Below are 19,470 nucleotides of genomic sequence, written 5' to 3'. Positions count from 1 at the left end.
TCGAAAAATAAATAAATGACGCTACGTTAAATTCCTTAATTGTAATAATGTTTTAAACCATTTGATTTTTTGTATTATAGTTTTTAAAATGATCAACGTGTTGTATTGTTATATTACATGCGTTGCTTGTAGTAACTTGACTTTTTTGCGTGGTAAAAAATCATTTAGTGTTATTTACAGAACCTACAGATGCGTTGTTGTTTCAGCAAAGATCTTATTTAAACTTTATTGAGTATAGGTAATGATCAGATTATCTAAGTAGTTTGAAGATTACTCTTGATAATTTGAGAAATGAAACAGTTCTTAACATTTTAACGGATCACTTTGATCGATCTGCATTTATGTGTAGAAAAACTAACTTTTACACAGTAATGATAACATACGCACCAATCTAAAACGTACTACATTTTTCGCATTTTTATAATTTTTACTTATATTTTCTTTTGTAAATGTTCGAATACTATTGAATTATGTAAAAACGCTTTCTCTTAAAAACTTTTACAGTTAATAACCGTAATGGAAAACGGCCTAAAATGAAATGGAATTTAATGTAGCAAGTTGTTTACCTTTAACAACTTTCAAAAAGAGAAATTAAAAAATGGATTAAATGTTCGGGTGTTGTTAAATAAACTCTTTTTTAATTATACGTTTCACTGATTGTGCGTTGGATTGATCGAAAAAAAAAACGTAAACTTTAATTTACATTGTGAGGAGAAAAAGTAGAAAAGACAAAAGGATCTTTCTCTTGAAGTTTGTTTACAATAATTATTTACTCGAAGATGAGTTCTTTGAAAAGTTGGTGAAGTGATAAGTAGAGCAATCATCGTTCAGTTTTCTTTTAATTTCTTCCATCGTCTGCGTTACGCACTGAATCGTTTGCTCCATTAAAAAGGGTTAAGAACATGAAACCCCCTTTTCACCGTTGAGTATAGGGTGTTCCACCTCGATTAAGAAAGAAACACACAACCGTTACTCATCGTATGCAACATAAAAAGAAAAGGAAAAAAATTGAGGGAGAAATAAATAATTAAAAGATCAGAAAAAAATATCTGAACTAATTTATGTAATAATACAAGAATTTATTATTATGAATTATTTAGTGAGTCTTAAATTTGAAAACCTTAATAATATAATGATAAGTCACATTTTTAAAATGTCGTAGAGGGCAGTTAGTATTCAGTACGATTTTTTTTTGTTGGCAACAAGATGTTTCATTGCACTGTATGCTATTATCTAGTAAAAATTTCGGAGGTACCTACCTGGAAACAATGAAAATGAATAGTTTTATGTAAAAACTTCACCTTTTGAAAAAGTGTGGCCTTTCACTTTATTGCCCAAATCCCTTCAATTGTTTATAATTGCAATTTTATACAGCTCTATGATAATTTATAAAATGAAAACATGAAAAATAAATGAGTAATTTAAAACTAAAATAATGACTAGTATTCTACAAATTTATTTAATTCGGTGCAAGTGAGATTTGGAATATAAAAGACAAAAATAACTTTTAAAAAATTGGCAATAATATAGCTTTGAGCTTTCACTGTCTGATCAATGCTTATCTAAGACGCCAAATTCCCTTTGTCGAAAAATAAATTTATTTTCGGAATAAAATCTTGCGTAAGCATTAAGGAAAAAAGTTGTGATTTGTTTATTTTTGCTGATAAGAGAAAGTACGTATGAGCATAACGCTTAATAAGGCATATCCTCATAATCTTTTTATAAAAAATCCTCTTAACAAATGCAGGGAGTAATCTTTTATACAAGCATATGGTGAGAGGTTGCAATTTGCTTTGTTTGTGCAAACAAGAGAAGGATGGCTGGGGACTAAAATTCCCCAGAATATGCTTACGTAATATGCGACTGTTACTAGGGTGTAAACAAAACCACTAGCTTAGAGGTTTTATAAAAATACTAGGGGGCTAAGCCCCCTGTTCGCTAACGCTCACGAACCCCGATGATTGCTTCTCAATAATTTTATTTGATTTGATAATCGTCGTTGAACATCCGACCCAATTTTTGGGGGGTTTACGACTACTAACGTTCAACCCCGTAGCCTTGTAATTTTGAACTCCATCCAGAAGACAAGGGAACTCTCCTGGATCAAGTATTGGGAGAAATTTGCCTTTGTGGAGGACTTTTTGATGGAACTGACCCTCATTTGCATTACACAGAGAGGATGACCACGAGAACCTCCCACGGTTAGCCTGAGTGCAAGGAGACTCTAACCCATGATCCGTCTACCACTGAGGATATTTCACGTCAGCACTGTGGTCGGTGCAAGCCGGATGCTGAATTCGTATCGCCCAGCCATCGCCAGGATCGATCCCTGGTTCACCTCATTGGAAGGCGAACGCTCTATCCCCTGAGCCATGCAACTCTTTCGCAATAATTGCTGTTTCTTGGCATTATAACAGTTGAAATTATTCAACTGTATATATACAGGGTGTCTCAGTTAAGCGTTTCAGAACTTCTAAGAGGGGTAGGGGGCATCCTGACGACTCGAAATCATATAGCAATGTGGGGTCGGAAATGCTTTCCTGAAGTGGTGACGTACACAGAAGCACCATAAAGAAAAGAGATCGTAAGTGAAAAATCGCTATGATAATACATTGAAAAAATTATATGGCCTCCTCGGTCACCCGACCTATCATGTCTTGATTTCTGGAGTCATATGAAAACACTGGTTTATGACACCCCTTTTGATAATACTGGTTGCAAGAATCGCAGTAGCTGCCTGCGAGATATGCCTGGAGTATTGCAGAATGTTCAAATGTCCATGCGCCGGAGATGTGAGGTGTACATTGTAGTAGCCGGTGGCAGAAACTTCGAACACTTACTTTGGCCCATGTACCATATAATTTTTTCAATATACTATTATAGCGATTTTTCACTTACGATCTCTTTTCTTTATGGTGCTTCTGTGTACGTCACCGCTTCAGGAAAGCATTTCCGACCCCACATTGCTATATGATTTCGAGTCGTCATGATGTCCCCTACCCCTCTTAGAAGTTCTGAAACGCTTAACTGAGACACCCTGTATATATATATATATATATATATATATATATATATATATATATATATATATATATATATATATTGAAAAGAGCACTTGTCTCACCACTTCCCATGTCCAAATATTTCTCTTATGATACTATTAAGATCTATTAGTGAACAAAAATCATTTTTCTAAGTAATCCTTTTTTGAAACAACCTTTAAAATTAAAAGTGTATTTTAATAACAAATTTGGTGAGTTCACAAGTGAAATTTACTACTTTTGCTTATCAAACGAACGGATGTCTATTTTAAATACAACTTTTGCAATCATCACTTTGTGCATGAAGTTGAAATTTAAGTTCTATATCAACGAATCTCTTCATACTACCATATCAATGTAATTTGCAACGAAAAATAATAATTGTAAAACGATTAATAATATCAGACACCTATTTAAATAGTAACTTTATCTTAAAATGTAAAGCAGAATTACGTTATTCTAATAATAGTAATAATAAAAACAATCCTCTTAAACTCTTAATTTAGAAAACAAACAAAATGAAAAACGCAATAATAACAGTACCAGGTTTAAATTAGAGATGTAAAAATATTTATCGGAAAACAATACCGTTATAACTTATATCAATTTTATCTTGATGACAACCAAACCAACATGAAAATTAATGTGGGAAAACTGGATCCTACCATGTGATTCTCCAGCCAATAATAATGCATCGACAACAATGGAAAACTGCGACACCATCATTAGATTTTTATAAATAGTTAAATTTTCGCTTAGATATTTCTAAATCTTTTAAGAGGGGTACATTTATTCCCATTTGTTTTCATGTGTGAACTGCCTTTGTGTCACGGGTCACGGACTACGCTAAGATCATGTCATTTTTTTTTAGTCCTACTAACGTATGCTTCCGCCGCCGCAGGGTTGCGATTCTCAAAGTAATGTTTTTCCCACAAAGAAGCTATGTTGAAAAAATAAAATTAAAGAACACGCAAAATTGACTGTTAACAAAACATTGTTTAGCTTTTATTAATTTGTAAAATCTATCTGAATTAAACAACCTATTGCGTCATAAAAAAAGAAAAATAATGACTCATGATTTCTACGATTTCTTACTAAGAAAATGAATTCTACTTCCCCCAAAGTTAACATACCAAGTTAACATACGTCAAAAATCACATGTCCAACAGTGAGTTATTTTTAAAAATCTCATACAAAACATTTGAATGAATAAAATGAAACAAAAATGTTTAAATAATATTAATTTAGTTGCAGAATAAATAAGAAAGTTGTTCTCCGTTGGTTAACATGAATGAAGAAAAATCCCTTTTCTTCTTAAGTATTTCCAAAACTTGAACTGTGAATTTTTTTTAAAAAAAATCTACATTACATTAAATACTAATTTTTAAAAAAAAAATTACAATAGAATACATTTCAATGAATAAAATGAAACAAAAACGTAGTAAATTTTCTAGTAGTCAAATTATATACTTTGAGTTTGCTACTAATTGTTTGCATATGTTACCGTGAATGACCAAATTCAAGTCAAAGTAGACTTTCACCGGTGAATGTCAACAATCACACAGTCGCTTTAAAGAACGTCCGAAATGGTTGTTATATTCGATTTGATATTATTTTATTCGTTGCTATTGCTATATTTATTCGATATTTTAACATCTGCAGATAATAGATTAGGAGAAACCTGCGTTCGGAGTTACGGTTACATGCATAACAGGGCAGTGGCACTTGACCTTTAAAAAAATTTTGATGTTGATGGGCATATGGGAGAAGTGAATACCGGGCAGTGGCACTTACTAGTCAGCATATATTTCTGGGACATTTACCAAAGCAACTATGTGATTGTAAACATTCACCGGTGGAAGTCAACAACCAACTAATTTCTGAGTCGCGATGACTCAGGGGATAGAGCGTTCGCCTTCCAATGAGGTGAACCGGGCTCGAATCCCGGCGATGATTGGAATACGAATTCCGCATCCGGCTTGAACCGACCACAGTGCTGACGTGAAATATCCTCAGTGGTAGACGGATCATGGGTTTGAGTCCCTTTGCCGTCAGGCTAACCGTGAGAGGTCCTCGTGGTCTTCCACTCCATGTAACGCAAATGCGGGTTAGTTCCATCAAAAAAAGTCCTCCACAAAGCCAAATTTCTCTCAATACTTGATCCAGGAGAGTTCCCTTGTCTTCTGAATTGGGTTCAAAATTACAAGGCTACTGAGTTGAACATTAATAGTCGTGAACCCAAAAATTCGCTCTCCTTGCCTAGAAATTAACCGCCATTTCTTAAAAACACAATCTTTTCATTGAGCCTCGATGTCTCAGGGGATAGAGCGTTCACCTTCCAATAAGGGGAACCCTCGTTCAAATCCCAGCGATGGCTGGTCGATACGAATTCCGCATCTGGCTTTCCCTGACCACCATGCTGACGTAAATTATCCTCTGTGGTAGACGAATCAGGGGTTAGAGTCCCCTTGCTGTCAGGCTAATCGTGGAAGGTTCTCATGGCTTTCCTCTCCATGTTACGCAAATGCGGGCTAGTTCCATCAAAAAGTCCTTCACGAAGGCAAATATCTGCCAAAACTTGATCCAAGAGTTCCCTTGTCTTCTGAATTGGGTTCAAAATTACAAGGCTACTGAGTAGAACATTAGTAGTCGTAAACCCAAAATTGGGTCGGCTGTCCAACGACGGTTATAAAATAAAACAAACATCAATTTCTGCCATTTACAGTAACAAATATTTATGCCCATAGTTGTAATACCGGAAACATTTGCTCGATTTCGACTATGATTAGTTCAGTTAGTTCCCGTGGATTAAAAGAAGAAAAAAAAGCTTGTGTTCTTGAAAAAAATATTTAGAGAAATATTTATAACTACGAAAACAAAAATATTGCATGAATTATTTAACTCATGAATAATTACCCACCATTTATTATTTTTATTTTTTTTATCTGCTTTCACTTAGCAAGTCAAAACAATTTGCAACGCCCCTTTATATAAGAAGAAAAAAACGATAATGATAACAAAAATATTGTCCCATTTTGGTGCTTTTATTATTTTTGTTATAATACACTTCCATAACATTGATGGCCTTAAAATTATTCATATTATGCCTCCTTAACGACGTTGAGAATAATTTTTATACTAATTTTGATAAAAAATAACTCGTAGATAAAATTTTAAAAAGTTTGCCCTAAAATTAATGAGGCATATTACGTTGTAGATTTAGTATCAGTTTCCGGCTTGACTCATTAATATCATGTAGCTAATTTAAATATGTAAATTAAATAATCGAAGTTCAAATTAATTTTATGCACTCAATGCTAATAATTTTATTAATAGTTTGATGAGAACTCTCTAGGCACCTTTCAAACATCGATAATTTTCTTAGCACCCCTTTCATTTCCCACTGGGAGGGGGGGGGGGGCGTTGGGAGCCTCGGATTGAAATTATTACTTATCATCATAAACATAATGAACCACATTCAGACATTTTTGAGCCGGTGTTTAAGCAAACTATTAAAACTTCGTGAACTATTATTCCCCGAAGGCAAATTTCTCCCAATACTTGATCCAGGAGTTCCCTTGTCTTCTGGATTGGTTTCAAAATTACAAGGCTACGGAGTTGAACATTAGAAGTCATAAATCCAAAAAATTGGGTCGGCTGTTCAACGGCTGGTATAAAATTAAATAAAATGCTGAACATTAGGAGCCGTGATGTCTCAGGGGATTGAGTGTTCGTCTTCCAATAAGGTGAACCGGGTTCGAATCCCAGAGATGGCTAATCGTTACGAATTCCGCATCCGGTTTGCACCGACCACAGTGCTGACGTAAAAATATCCTCAGGGTTAAACGGATCATGGGTTAGAGTCCCCTTGCCGTGATCTAACCGTGGGATGTTTTTGTGGTTTTCCTCTTCATATAACGCAAATGCGGATGAGTTCCATAAAAAAGTCCTCCACGTAGGGAAATTTCTCCCAATACTTAATCCAGGAGTTCCCTTGTCTTCTGAATTATGTTCAGAATTACAAGGTTACGGAGTTGAACATTAGTAGTCGTAAACCCCTCAAAATTGTGTCGGTCGTTCAACGACTGTTATAAAATAAAATAAAATATAAAGCTTTATTAAAAATAGACGCATCTCAAGTATTGCAGTCAGCAGAATTCACAACAGGAAAGAACAATAAGTTCTCAGAGAGGAAAGAACGTAAGTCAGATGGGTCAACCAGCGACAATTTGAAGATGATTTACATAAAACTATTTCCGAGCAAAGAGTTTATCACCTTTTGTGGATTCTTCCTTTGCGAGCACTTTTCCATGGAACTCAAGGACATCCTAGCAGACTATTCTTAAGAAAAAGTTCCTTTTATACACAGATTTGCGCAACTTCCTACAACGCCGCACTTCATATTTTTTCCCCCCACCATTTTGTAAGACACTTAAAACCGCATAACATTTCTGGGAACGATACCAATTTAGAATTAGAGAAGTCAGTTGCGAACTTGAGAGAGTAACAGAATGATGTTGCGTGATTCACAAAAGGATGTTGAATTATCAACTTGATATGATAAGTTTTTCTCAAGAAGGATCTTATATGGAATAACGAATATTTTATTTTAATGAAATGTTTCTATTCTGAAATACTGAATTCTTTCTAAGTCTCGATTATCAAGAAGACAATATTATTTCATATTTCAAAAAGAAATAAATGAAAAGAGAGAACAAAAAATATAACGAGAATAAAAATGACTCGAATAGTTTTTGAGACATTTTAAGTATACGACTTTTTTAATATTTATTAACTGAGAAACGACTGATTTTCGCACAAATTTTGCATTTTGCCATTTAAAATTATATTTCTTAAAATGATGTAAAAATGTTTTTGCCTTACAACTCAAAAGTTTTAAACTATTATTAAACAATATAATAAAAATAATAAATATTTGTTAAAAAATATATTTAGCATGAAATTAACTTTGGATAAACGAAATCTTTTACTCATCGGCAAAAAACCTTTCGATCCATTAAATGTTTTTAGTAGCGATAGCCATAAATGTAAAATTAGCAATAAAAGGCCCAAATTTTGGACTGCTCTCCAGCCTAAAATATTGGGGCTATATTTTCAACATTGCGGCCAACTTCCATAATTTAAAGGTCGAAAATTCAACAAAAAAAAAAGTCTGTTTGGTTTTTCAGAAAAAATACGGTATCGTATCTGATTTCTAAACTCAAAATATTGTCTGGACTAATTAATTAGCACATTTTACGTGAGCCAGTAAGAATAAGTCCTAGTGAGTGAAAATCCAATCATTAAATGAAAAGTTATTCAGGATGTTCACGTTTGTGTACACATTTGATATAATAATAATGAACATAATTTAATTGTTAAAAAAAAAGTGTCCCAACCCATTGGGGGCGGAAATAATTATTTAAACTAGAAAAATGACGAAAACTAAAAAAAATTTGACAAATTACTGTTACTTAAAATGGACGTGCAAAAAAAAAAAAAAAAAAAAAAAAAAAAGCTTTTTGATAGTCGGATGAAGTTTTTCTAATAAACGTCTATGAAACTCCTCTTGCTTCCTCCTCCAATAAAACAGGTTTGTGTACACATCTTCCTTAATAGTGATTAAACAGATTGTCTCTTTTCCCTCTCGCTTAAATATTAATTTGCAACCACTAATACAAATATAATTTTTCACTGAATAAGCATTCTAAAAATATAGATTAAGGGTACTTCTCACGGAACTTTTTTTTACAAAAAATACTCTTCAGTGAATAATTATAAACTAAGAAACAATTATAAACCAAGAAATAATTATAAAAAATGCATTAGAGTTACGGTGGCTCAGGGGGAGCTGGGTGTTTAACGGATTTGAGGACTGGAGTTGCTACGGAGTCATTGATAGTCGTAAATCCGAAAGTGGGACGTCCATGCAACGCAATAAAATGAAGTAAAAAAAAATACATTAAGTTAATCTGTATTATCCATTTGATAACCTTGCAATTTAACTCGATAACATTGTATAAGGAATTTATGAAATGAAAAATAATTTATTGAAAACATTTACTAATAAAACTTAAATAATTGTGTATTATTTGCCGGATACGGAACCAATTTCTTTCGAGTAATATCCAGAGTTGAGCAAATCTTTTTGTCTCCGACAATTGCAAAACACTAAACATGGAATAGTGACGCTTAAAAGCCTTACGAAACATAGAAGCCGTTTTAATAGCAATCAGGGACTCATGGCACAGAAATGTTTTTAGCCCCCTTAACAAGTCATACTGTTTACAATAGAACTAACAAACTTAACAGACATAAACTAAAGCCTTTTAAAACTATTATATAATTTTTAACAAACTTAAGTACATTTTTATAACCCCAAAAACTCAATGCACATAAAATAAAGCCTTTATAAACAATGCATAGCTCTAAAAAAATTGAGATGCTAATTAGTTGCAATCCTCAAATAATAAAATAATTTTCAAAACTAAGAAGCAAATTAAACTAATTAAATTTTAAAAAAGACATAAGGGTAAAAAAATTGAAAAGGTATGAATTATTTCGTCTAACTATTAAAGTCAGTTATTAAAATACCTTTCAAAATGCACGTCAGACATAACCAGCTCAAAAGTTTCTGTCCCATAGTGCTTTGTAATTTTAAACTCTTTCAATTATTATTTTATTTAACTAATGAAAAATACTAAACAAAGTTAGTGGTGGTCAAGCATATTTAGAGTTAGTACAGGGTTTCCGCTACGGTAGCTTTTTTCGCAAAATGCGAAAAGACCCCTCAAAAATGCTAAAATTCAACAAAGCATTTTCGCATTTTTGCTAAAGGATTTTACTAAATTCCATTAAAAAAGAAGCTTCCGCGAAATAAAGTGCTAATTTTATTTATTCTTCTTTGATAAAGACACTTGAGAGTTTGAAAATAGATGTTACAAAATGCTCATCCTTAGGTACAGATGGATCTTCAGTTATGACTGGTGTTAGAGCGGGGGTTGCTGCTCTGTTCAAAAACCAAAATCAGCATTTAATTTCAGTACATTGTGTGGCACATAGGCTAGCATTAGCCGTGAGCCAAGCAGCGTCTGAGAATGCTTACCTGGTAAAGTTTCAGGACATAATAAAAAGAATTCACTCTTATTTTGAATGCTCCCCTGCAAATACCAGGCGATTGAAGAATGTTCAAGATATCCTTGAACAAAAATCAAGGAAATTCATTAAGTTATCAACAACTCGGTGGTTGTCTTTGGGGAATTCAGTTACAGCTCTGGATTGCAACTGGCAAGCTCTTGTTAGTGTTTTAATGGAAGACAAACGTCCTGTTGCTCAAGGGTTGTTAAAAAAATATAACTACTTTTTTGTTTTTAGCAACCACTGCCATCATGAATGATATCATGTTCAACATTAATAAATTAAGCCTCATATTTCAAAAATCTAATTTAAATTTTGAATATGTTCAATCAAGTGTGAAGGCTTGTATTTCAAGTTTAGAAGAAATAAAAAATGGCACCGGCACTCATTATATGAGTTTTTTAGATGATGTGCCTAAGAAAGAAAGTGAAAAATTTGAGTTTCAGGGCCATATAATTTTAGATGGACTGAAACAGAGGGAAAGATTCTGTAATTTGATGCACAATTTTTTAAACTGTATCATTGAAAATATTACTGATAGATTGGGATAAAATCGAAATGTTCAATATATTTATACCTAGCAGGATGCCCCATAGTTCGGAAGAATTACAGCATTATGGTGTAAAGGAAATCCGTTGCATTTTCAATTTGTTTTCGGAATCTCCCAGAAAAGATTTTCAGTTTACAGAAACTGAATTACTTTGTGAATGGGGATTATTTAAACACATCTTAATGCAACGATGTAAAAACATGTCATTTAATGAATTACTTTTATTTTTATATACCAATGATGTGTCTGAACAGTACCCATTAATAACTTCTGTTATAGAGTATTGTGCAACAATACCAATGCACACTGTTGACTGTGAAAGGGGCTTTAGCTGCCTTAATTTGATTAAAACTAATATTCAAAACAGGTTGTTAATCAACCATGTAAACAATTTGTTAATGATTAATATTGAGGGCCCTGAAAGTGCATTTAACTTTCAAGAAGCATTTGTAAAATGGGCAAACATGAAAGAAAGGAAGATTGTTAATTATAAACCAAAATGTTTTGATAAATAATAAATGTGTTTTTTTTTTGTTATAGGTATTCTTTTTGATATTCTTGTACATTAAGCTATTCTTTGTCAGATAACTTTCAGTACTAGTTTGATATAAAGTTTTATTATACGCCTAATGGCATTTTAGCATTTTGCTAAAACTTTTTTTCAGATTTTAGCTTTTTTGCTAATGAATTTTTAGACTCAGCTTAAACCCTGAGTTAGTATGACTTGAAGAGTTGAGTACCTAAAAACTTCATTTTAACGTAGAAACGTTGACTTTTTAAGTTTTCCAGGTGATAAACTGCTCAAACTATTGGTGTTTGCATGATACTCAAACACTAATTGCTGAAAAAATGCACACGTTTTACGCAAGAATATATTTATTTTAAAAATATATAATGCAATGTTGTTTATTCTTAGTTTTTCTTTTATACAATTTATAAGAAGTTGAATTCTCAAGTTCCCCCTGAGTGCTTGGGGCCCTCGGACACTGCCCGGGTGTGCCCATGCATAAAGACGGTAAACTACAGTGGGACTCCCACTGTAGTTTAGACAGTGGAGCAAACGAAACCTTGGATCCCTTAATGTTAATTTCATATTATGCGATTAATATAATTAATTTAATTTAATTATCTTAATTAATTTATTTAATTCAATTTAATTATTTTAATAAATTTATTTTAATTATCTTATTTAATTTAATTTAGTTAATTTAATTTAACTTAATTTAAATAATCTAATTAATTAATTTAATTTCTCGCAATGTCTGGAGAACTTTTTAAGTTAATCGAAAACGTTACCAGGATGTGCCCATGCATAAAAACGGTACTGAACATAGGAATAGTCATTTTGACTCAGTTATGTTACTGAATGAAAGTTAGATTTTTCCGGGTCGAAAACTTGTACTTTTAGCTTAATTTCTATTATACAACTGGTCTATCTCAAACCTTGAAAAGGTTTCGTTCTCCCCGTGCTTTAATGAGAAAATACCGAAACTTTTTAATTTTGTTAAAAAATAACGAGAATTCCAAGGAAACAAAAACCTTGACCTCAATACAGATAGTTTTAATTTGGCGGCGGTCCTCGAAGACTTTCAGTGACTAGTATCGAAGGAGCTTCAATATTAAGAGAAAATAAAAAGTTGTTTAGACTTTAAAAGAAAGGGGAAAAAATTATCGAAACCGTAATCGCCCACACAACATATTTTACACAGGGAAGCCATTATATTCTTATCTTTTTTTCATCGGTCATTTATGGAAAATTTGTAATGCTATATAAAGCTATCTACACTAGAGTTTTCAATTGAGAAACTCACCACTCGAGTAACGAGAATATTCTGTGCCTAACTCTGGAATCTTAGAATTTTTTTTTCAAATCTGTTTTGCCAAAGAAAATAAAAATGACACAGTTTGACAGCTTTAAACACAAAGCAATTTTAAATTCTATATATATCACCTTGCTGGAAATAATACAAACAACAATTTGCTTTTGGAAGAAGAAAAAGTGCAATCTTTTGAGTATTTGAAAACATTTGATAACATAGGGGTGCACAAACTTTTTGAGTGAAGGGCCACTTGCACAGCAGGTAGATTAACAAAGGGCCGCAAGAATGTTTTGTTATGTTAGCGGTAAATATGATAATTTCTACATAAACATTAGTGTTATATGCAGTTTTTTTATCAGTAAACTTAATAACATATTTGAAGAAAATTAAATGCTCTTAATTATTTCAATTTATTTAAAACTAAAAAATCTGACACTTTTTTTAGGAAAACTTTTTTCCATTTTTCACAATTATTAATTTGTTAAATATATAAATTATGTATACATATATATACATAAATATTGGGGGAAGGGATATACATTCTAAAACCAAAAAGAAGCTTACAAAATGAAAGTGCAAAAAATATATGCATTTTATAGAGTCATATAATTTTTTTAAACAAAAAACACAATTTTATTGGGAACAATTAAGTTGCTAATTTTAATTAAATATTTTAACTAAAGAAAATGTATAATGTTTAAACAAAAACAAATTAAAAAAATGTTTTTTGTTTGCATTTAAAAGCTTCCGTGGGCAGCTCACCAACAGTCGTCGGGCCGCAGGTTGTGCACCCCTAATCTAACACAATTCCAATGTTTTTGAGGATAATATTTAAAAATTAATAGACTTCTATTTATCCTTATCGGATATTTATTAACGTTCTATTTGTTTATAAATTGCAGATCCATTTTAAATATCTTTTTTTTTTACTAAATTTATAAATACAAATTACGATTTATAATTTTTTTTAAATAAAAAAAGCTATTATAAAACATGTTTTCGAAAAATTATTAAGAACATTATTTTTAATTTTTTATTGGTCATTTATAATGATTTTTTGGGCCACTTTTTGCATTTTTTAATTTCACCAACATACTGCTCAGGGAATGAACAGCTGCCAATAACTGTCATAAAAATTGCATAATATTTGTTCACTAAAAAGTGTTGTTTCATGTAACGACAGGCACTGTTAAATAAAGTATTTATAAGTATTTCCTTTTCCAAGAGACTGTAAGTTCTATTTAGCATATAATAAAATGGACAAATTCGATGTACAGTGAGCGAAAAAGAAAATCTCATATATATATATATTATTTCTTTATGAAAAAATATTTTTTTTTTACGTATTATTTAAAAATATTTCTCATTCATCCCTCGTAAATTTATTTTTGTATGATGCTAAAACAAACTTTATTTATAAGCATGATATAAATACAAATGAGAAAAAAATAGGGTTGTTTTTATTTTTATTACGTGCATGTTTTTTTCCATGATCCGTGTTTTCCAGATGCTAACGTTTGCGGGCATTTCTGCTTAAATTAGAAAAGACAGTTTATTCTATGTATAGAAACAAAATAGACATAAACACAAGAACCCGGGAGAAAAATGGATCTTCGCAAGATATTTTTTCCTTCCGTGTTACAATATAATAAGCAACATTCGCTTTCTATTATTATTTTTTTAATTGAATAATTTGTATGCTTAGGAGACAATTAGGTAAATGCGAAAAAATAAAGAATAAGTTATAACGCATTTTCACCTAATTTGTATCATTAAAAATAACGCAATTAAACAAGTGAATAAAGCAAAATTCTAAAGTGGACGGAATTCCAGATTCAGAGTGCATGCGCAGAAATTTCCATATAAATCGTATTACCTGTGTAGGAAATAAGGCTTGCGTTATGATTAATGCAAGATAAAAGCTATGCTAAATCTCTCTAATATCCTTTGTTTCAGGCAGAACTTATTGCAAGGGGTGGGTAACAAGACCGGTAATGGCTAATATAACAAGACGCATCTCCATTTAGAAATTTTTATTCTAATTCTGTAAAAAAAAAAAAAAGAGAGAAAGAGACCTAGGTGAAAAGTGCAATAGCGCAGCAATCTGAACAGACCTGAGCAAGAACAAGCTTTCATTTTAATTAAAATAAAATGCGTTAAAGTATAAAAACTGAGGTAGTATACAACGAGACTTAGGAGAGAAAAAAATGAGTGAATCGATTTGAGGAACTTTGTAAGAGGAACTTTGGAATTGTCGTCAGGAGAAAATAAGCAATAAAAATGTTCGTATTCGCAATAGCTGGGATGAGAGCCGTGATGTCTCAGGGGATAGAGTGTTCGCTTTCCAATGAGGTGAACCGGGCTCGAATCCCAACTGTGGACGGTTGATACGATCCGCATCCGGCTCACACCGGCCACAGTGTCGACTAAATTATCATTTGTGGTAGACGGATCATGGGTGAGAGTCCCCTTGCAGTCTGACTAACCGTGAGAGGTTTTCGTGGTTTTCCTCTACATGTAAGGCAAATGAGGGTTAGTTCCATAAAAAATCCTCTACGAAGGCAAATTTCTCCCAATACTGTATCCGGGAATTCCCTTGTCTTCTTCGTAAACCCAAAATTGGGTCGGCTGTTCAACGACGGTTATAAAATTGCTGGAATGAGAATTCATATATTTTACACTCATTTGAAGTATATAGCACTCAAACGGGGCAGACAATTTCACACCTTCCTCACAGCATTTACAGGGGCAAGCAGGATTTAGAGGGTGACCACTGAGGCCGTACGTCCAAAGCTTCAAAAATTTTTAGAGCCCCCCACAAGGAACTTTTAGAATTTTTAAAGGTAAAATTGATTTGTGCAATTTTCTAAAAAAATTATTTTATATTTTCAAGCGTAATGTTTCAACTATATATCTATAAATATCTTCAAGTATATCAAGTACCATATATCAAGTATCATATATCTATATATATCTTCAAGTATATCAAGTACCATATATCAAGTATCATATATCTATATATATCTTCAAGTATATATCAAGCATATCTTCAAGTATATCAACTATATATATCTTCAAGTATATCAACTATATATATCTTCAAGTTATAACCCCCGTATCTTACCCTTCAGTACACCAGACTCGATTTTCCAAAGATGAAATTTCGCTGCACAAAACAAATATGATTTTACGGGGCTTTGTTCAAAGTAAATGAAAGTAAAATGAAGTAACTTTTATTTTACAACTGAGGCGGTTATTCGGCAAGAAGAAACGTTGCCAGATTTTGTAAAGATAGTTTCCAGTTCATTAAAAAAGAAAAAAAAAAAACCTCCGAAATATTTGGAGTTTTTCCAAAGTCAGGCCTAATTACTGTGTGTGGCAAGAAGCATGCAAAAAATTTCGCTATAAAAATAAATAAAAGGAATTAAATAGGAACATTTTCTGCAGAACTAAACTTTCTCTTATACAAAGATAACATTTCATATGTTTCTAACATTTCAAAGATAACATTTCATATGTTCATTAAGGAGTGGTAATGTAGATTTTAAAAGGTTCGTTTTTTTTAAAAAAAAGATCCATTAATGATTTTATGAAAACATGATTTTATGATCAAAAACTAGGAAACTGAATGAAAACTCCTTCCCATTTTTGTGGAAAACCTACTCATTTTAATCAACCTAAAATTACCATTAAACCGTTTTTTTCCCTGCCACGGTTCTGATTTGTGAATATGTGAAAATGAGGTCTAATTTCTGTGAAGGAGAAGAAAAAAACGAAAACTGTTTCTTTAAAAAGTTGTTCTAAGATTAAGTCACACGTCATCGATTTCATTTTGCAAAAGAAGAATTTTGTGAACAGGGCCTGCTCTAGAAAAGCGGGCTTCCAAGGCACAAGACTGTCAGGGGCAGCCTAATTGTTACCCTAAACCAAATTTACACGTTGATTAATTGTGAAGAGTTTTTAAATTAAAACAAGTTTTCGATATATTAATTAATTTAAAAACGTATTTCAATACTTCATTAAATACGTTTTTCAATTTATGTTAACTATTACTTCTAATAGACAATTCCTAAGGAAAAACACAAATAAAATATATTTGTAACATTTAGGGGGCCCTAAGCCTGCGTCTGTGAGGCCTTATCATTAATCAGGCACTATTTGTGAAGGGTTCAATATCTTTAATGAAAAATACTGCAATACTGCGTTTCTGAGACAAAATATATAGTAAAGTACATAGTTTTGGTAAAGTATATAATTTAAAGTATAGTTTTGGTAATGTATATGGTTTAAAGTATATAGTAAAGTACATAGTTTCGGTAATGTATATAGTTTAAAGTATGTAGTAAAGTATATAGTTTAAAGTATATAGTTTTTATAGTAAAACACTTTGTGAAGGATCTATTTCAACAATAAATAGTAAGCAATTTTATAAAGGGTCCTTTTTTGCTGTTAAATATTTTGCGAAGGGCCTGTTTTAGCGACAAACAATTCCCAGCAAATTTCGTTAACAGAACCAAATTTCTCCCACAATGACGCCTGGAAATTAAATTCTTTTTTATTATGTCAAATTACATTTCGAAATAACGCATCTTTACTGTTAAAAACTATATGAAAAACCTAGTAGTTTTTCAAAAACATGTTACAAATAAATGATTAAAAGTCATGACAGAACTTGTTGAGTTCTTATGTGTGTCTAATATATTATAAGATTCAAATTTCGAATCTGTTCCGGTATTGAGTATGTTTTGTAAGTAACATTAAGTCCAGATTTGTTATGAAATAATATATTTTAATAAATATGGACTTTCAAACTTGATGGAAGACTAACAATTCAAATAATTTATAATAGATTTTGAAAGTTATATTACTAAATAACAGTTGTAAACTTGAAAATTCTTATCCATACCTAGTATTTTATGATCAAGATTTAAATTTCAGGAGACATTGAAATGCCGGTAGTAACATGTTACGCCAGTTTCGTTAAGAAATTAGTAATTACTAATTGCTTGTTAAATGGTGATATTAACTGTTGAACTGTTGAAGGTGGGGAATAGACATCAATTGTTGAAGGTGAGGAATAGATAAGTCATGGAATAAAACACTGAAACCCACTTTTTTAGCGTATTAGTATTACATTTGGCATTATAATGCAAAATAAATACCGTCTTTGCGCATGGACACACACCGGCGGTGCCCGGGCACGAGAATGTTACTTTTCATAAACTGTATTAAAAAACTTGGATTAACAACATTACCTTATATATTAAATAATATATATATTTATAAAATAATCTATTGCATAAAGTGTGTATTTTGCTTCTCTTTCTACAAATAGTGATTCATTATCATAACACACACCAATAATTTGAATAGTTTCTCACCAGGAAAACCTAAAAAGGCACCCAAAATCTTTTTTTCTACATTGTTATGAAGTGTTTAGGTACTCGACATATGTTGACATATGCAAATGTTGACATATCATTGTGTTCAGGAAAAAATATCGATGTCAAATAAATTAATGTGAGCAAGTTTTATGTTAAGTCATAATGTCTTTAAAAATGCTTAACCACCACCAACTCTGTTTAGTATTTAAAATTAGTTAAATTAAGTAATAATCGAAGGAGTTTAGAACTTCACATCACTATGGGACAACAGCTTTCAAACTGGTTATGTGCATTAAAAGATGTTTTTATAACTGCCAAGTTTGGCGAAATAATTCATGCCATTTTTTTCTCAAAAATTAATTATTTTAATTAGGTTCTGTGGTTTTTCAAAGTTATTTCATTATTCGACGATTGCAACTGATTACCATCTCAATTTTTAAAAAAAAATTATGATGTAGTTTAAAAATGCTTTATTTTAGGTATAAGCAAATTTTTTAGTTCGATTTTAAACTGTATGATATGTTATAACATTTCTGCACAAGGGGGCTCAGCTTGCTATTAAGACAGCCCCGTGTTTACCCAAAATAATAACAGTACATTATACATCTTGACTACATTATTTTTGAAATTTCGTTCTGTGAAAAAATGAATTATAATACCGCTTAGTTGGGCGAAAAAAAATAAAAGAACATACCCCCGACTTCCGAATGGATAAGAAATAAAATCCAAACGATCAGCTTCAAGCGAAAGATCATCTCATCATATTTCCACACTGCACTACAGAAATCGCCACAACTGAAAACACGAGGAGAATTTTGCCCCTCCCGCTTTTTTCCGACCTCACGCAATCTCTGAGCATGCGCCTTAGAAGGTGGAACAAAAACTACTCGCGGAAAAAAATAAGTAAATTAAAAAACTAACTTCTTTCATCAACAAACATTTCTCTCCACTCCTCCCCCTCCCTTGCTAAGTGCGATGTTAATAATAATGAATCATTCACCGTAAATGAGGTTAGGATTTAAATATTTAATTCATCATTTGTTTAAAGCGTTTAAATTTTTATTTCTGTTTCCGTTTCATTATTTGCATCGTCAAAAATATTTAAATTTACATCTTCAACGATAAACTTTCACAGCAATTATTGTGTTACAGTTTTCCAATAACAACTTGATTTATGATCGTTTTTATTTTTTGTTGAAACTTATTTTTTAATTTCTACTATTAGCTCACACTCTCCCTATATCTTGTTCAAATATTCAATAGCTAATAAAATACTTTTTATTCATCCATTCAAGTTCAAATACATTTTAGACTTTATTCAATTCCTACTATTAGCTCACACTCTCCCTATATCTTGTTCAAATATTCAATAGCTAATAAAATACTTTTTATTCATCCATTCAAATTCAAATACAATTTTTTTTAAAATTTTATAGTGGATGACACTTGATGTTACACTTGAGTTTTTTCAAATATTAATTCGTTAATTAAATAGAGATGAGCGAAAAACGAATTTTCTGATCGAACGAATTTCAGAA

The 19,470-nt window shown here is 31.7% G+C and overlaps 1 protein-coding gene across 1 annotated transcript in view; it reads right to left on the bottom strand.

Annotated features, from left to right (window-relative positions):
• The window catches only part of LOC107455186 (sushi, von Willebrand factor type A, EGF and pentraxin domain-containing protein 1), a 51,798-nt gene extending 32,981 nt beyond the window's left edge, over positions 1–18,817 (bottom strand). Inside the window, exon 1 of the mRNA XM_043052213.3 lies at positions 18,627–18,817. Coding sequence (XP_042908147.1) covers positions 18,627–18,687 — 61 coding nt within the window. The 5' untranslated portion in view covers positions 18,688–18,817. The remainder of the gene's footprint in view (positions 1–18,626) is intronic.
• Positions 18,818–19,470: the final 653 nt, after the last annotated feature.

The sequence above is a fragment of the Parasteatoda tepidariorum genome, chromosome 7, assembly GCF_982258835.1.
Source record: "Parasteatoda tepidariorum strain Cologne lab strain chromosome 7, Ptep-v5.0, whole genome shotgun sequence".
Classification (NCBI taxonomy): domain Eukaryota; kingdom Metazoa; phylum Arthropoda; class Arachnida; order Araneae; family Theridiidae; genus Parasteatoda; species Parasteatoda tepidariorum.
This window is presented reverse-complemented; position numbering and strand designations above follow the sequence as displayed.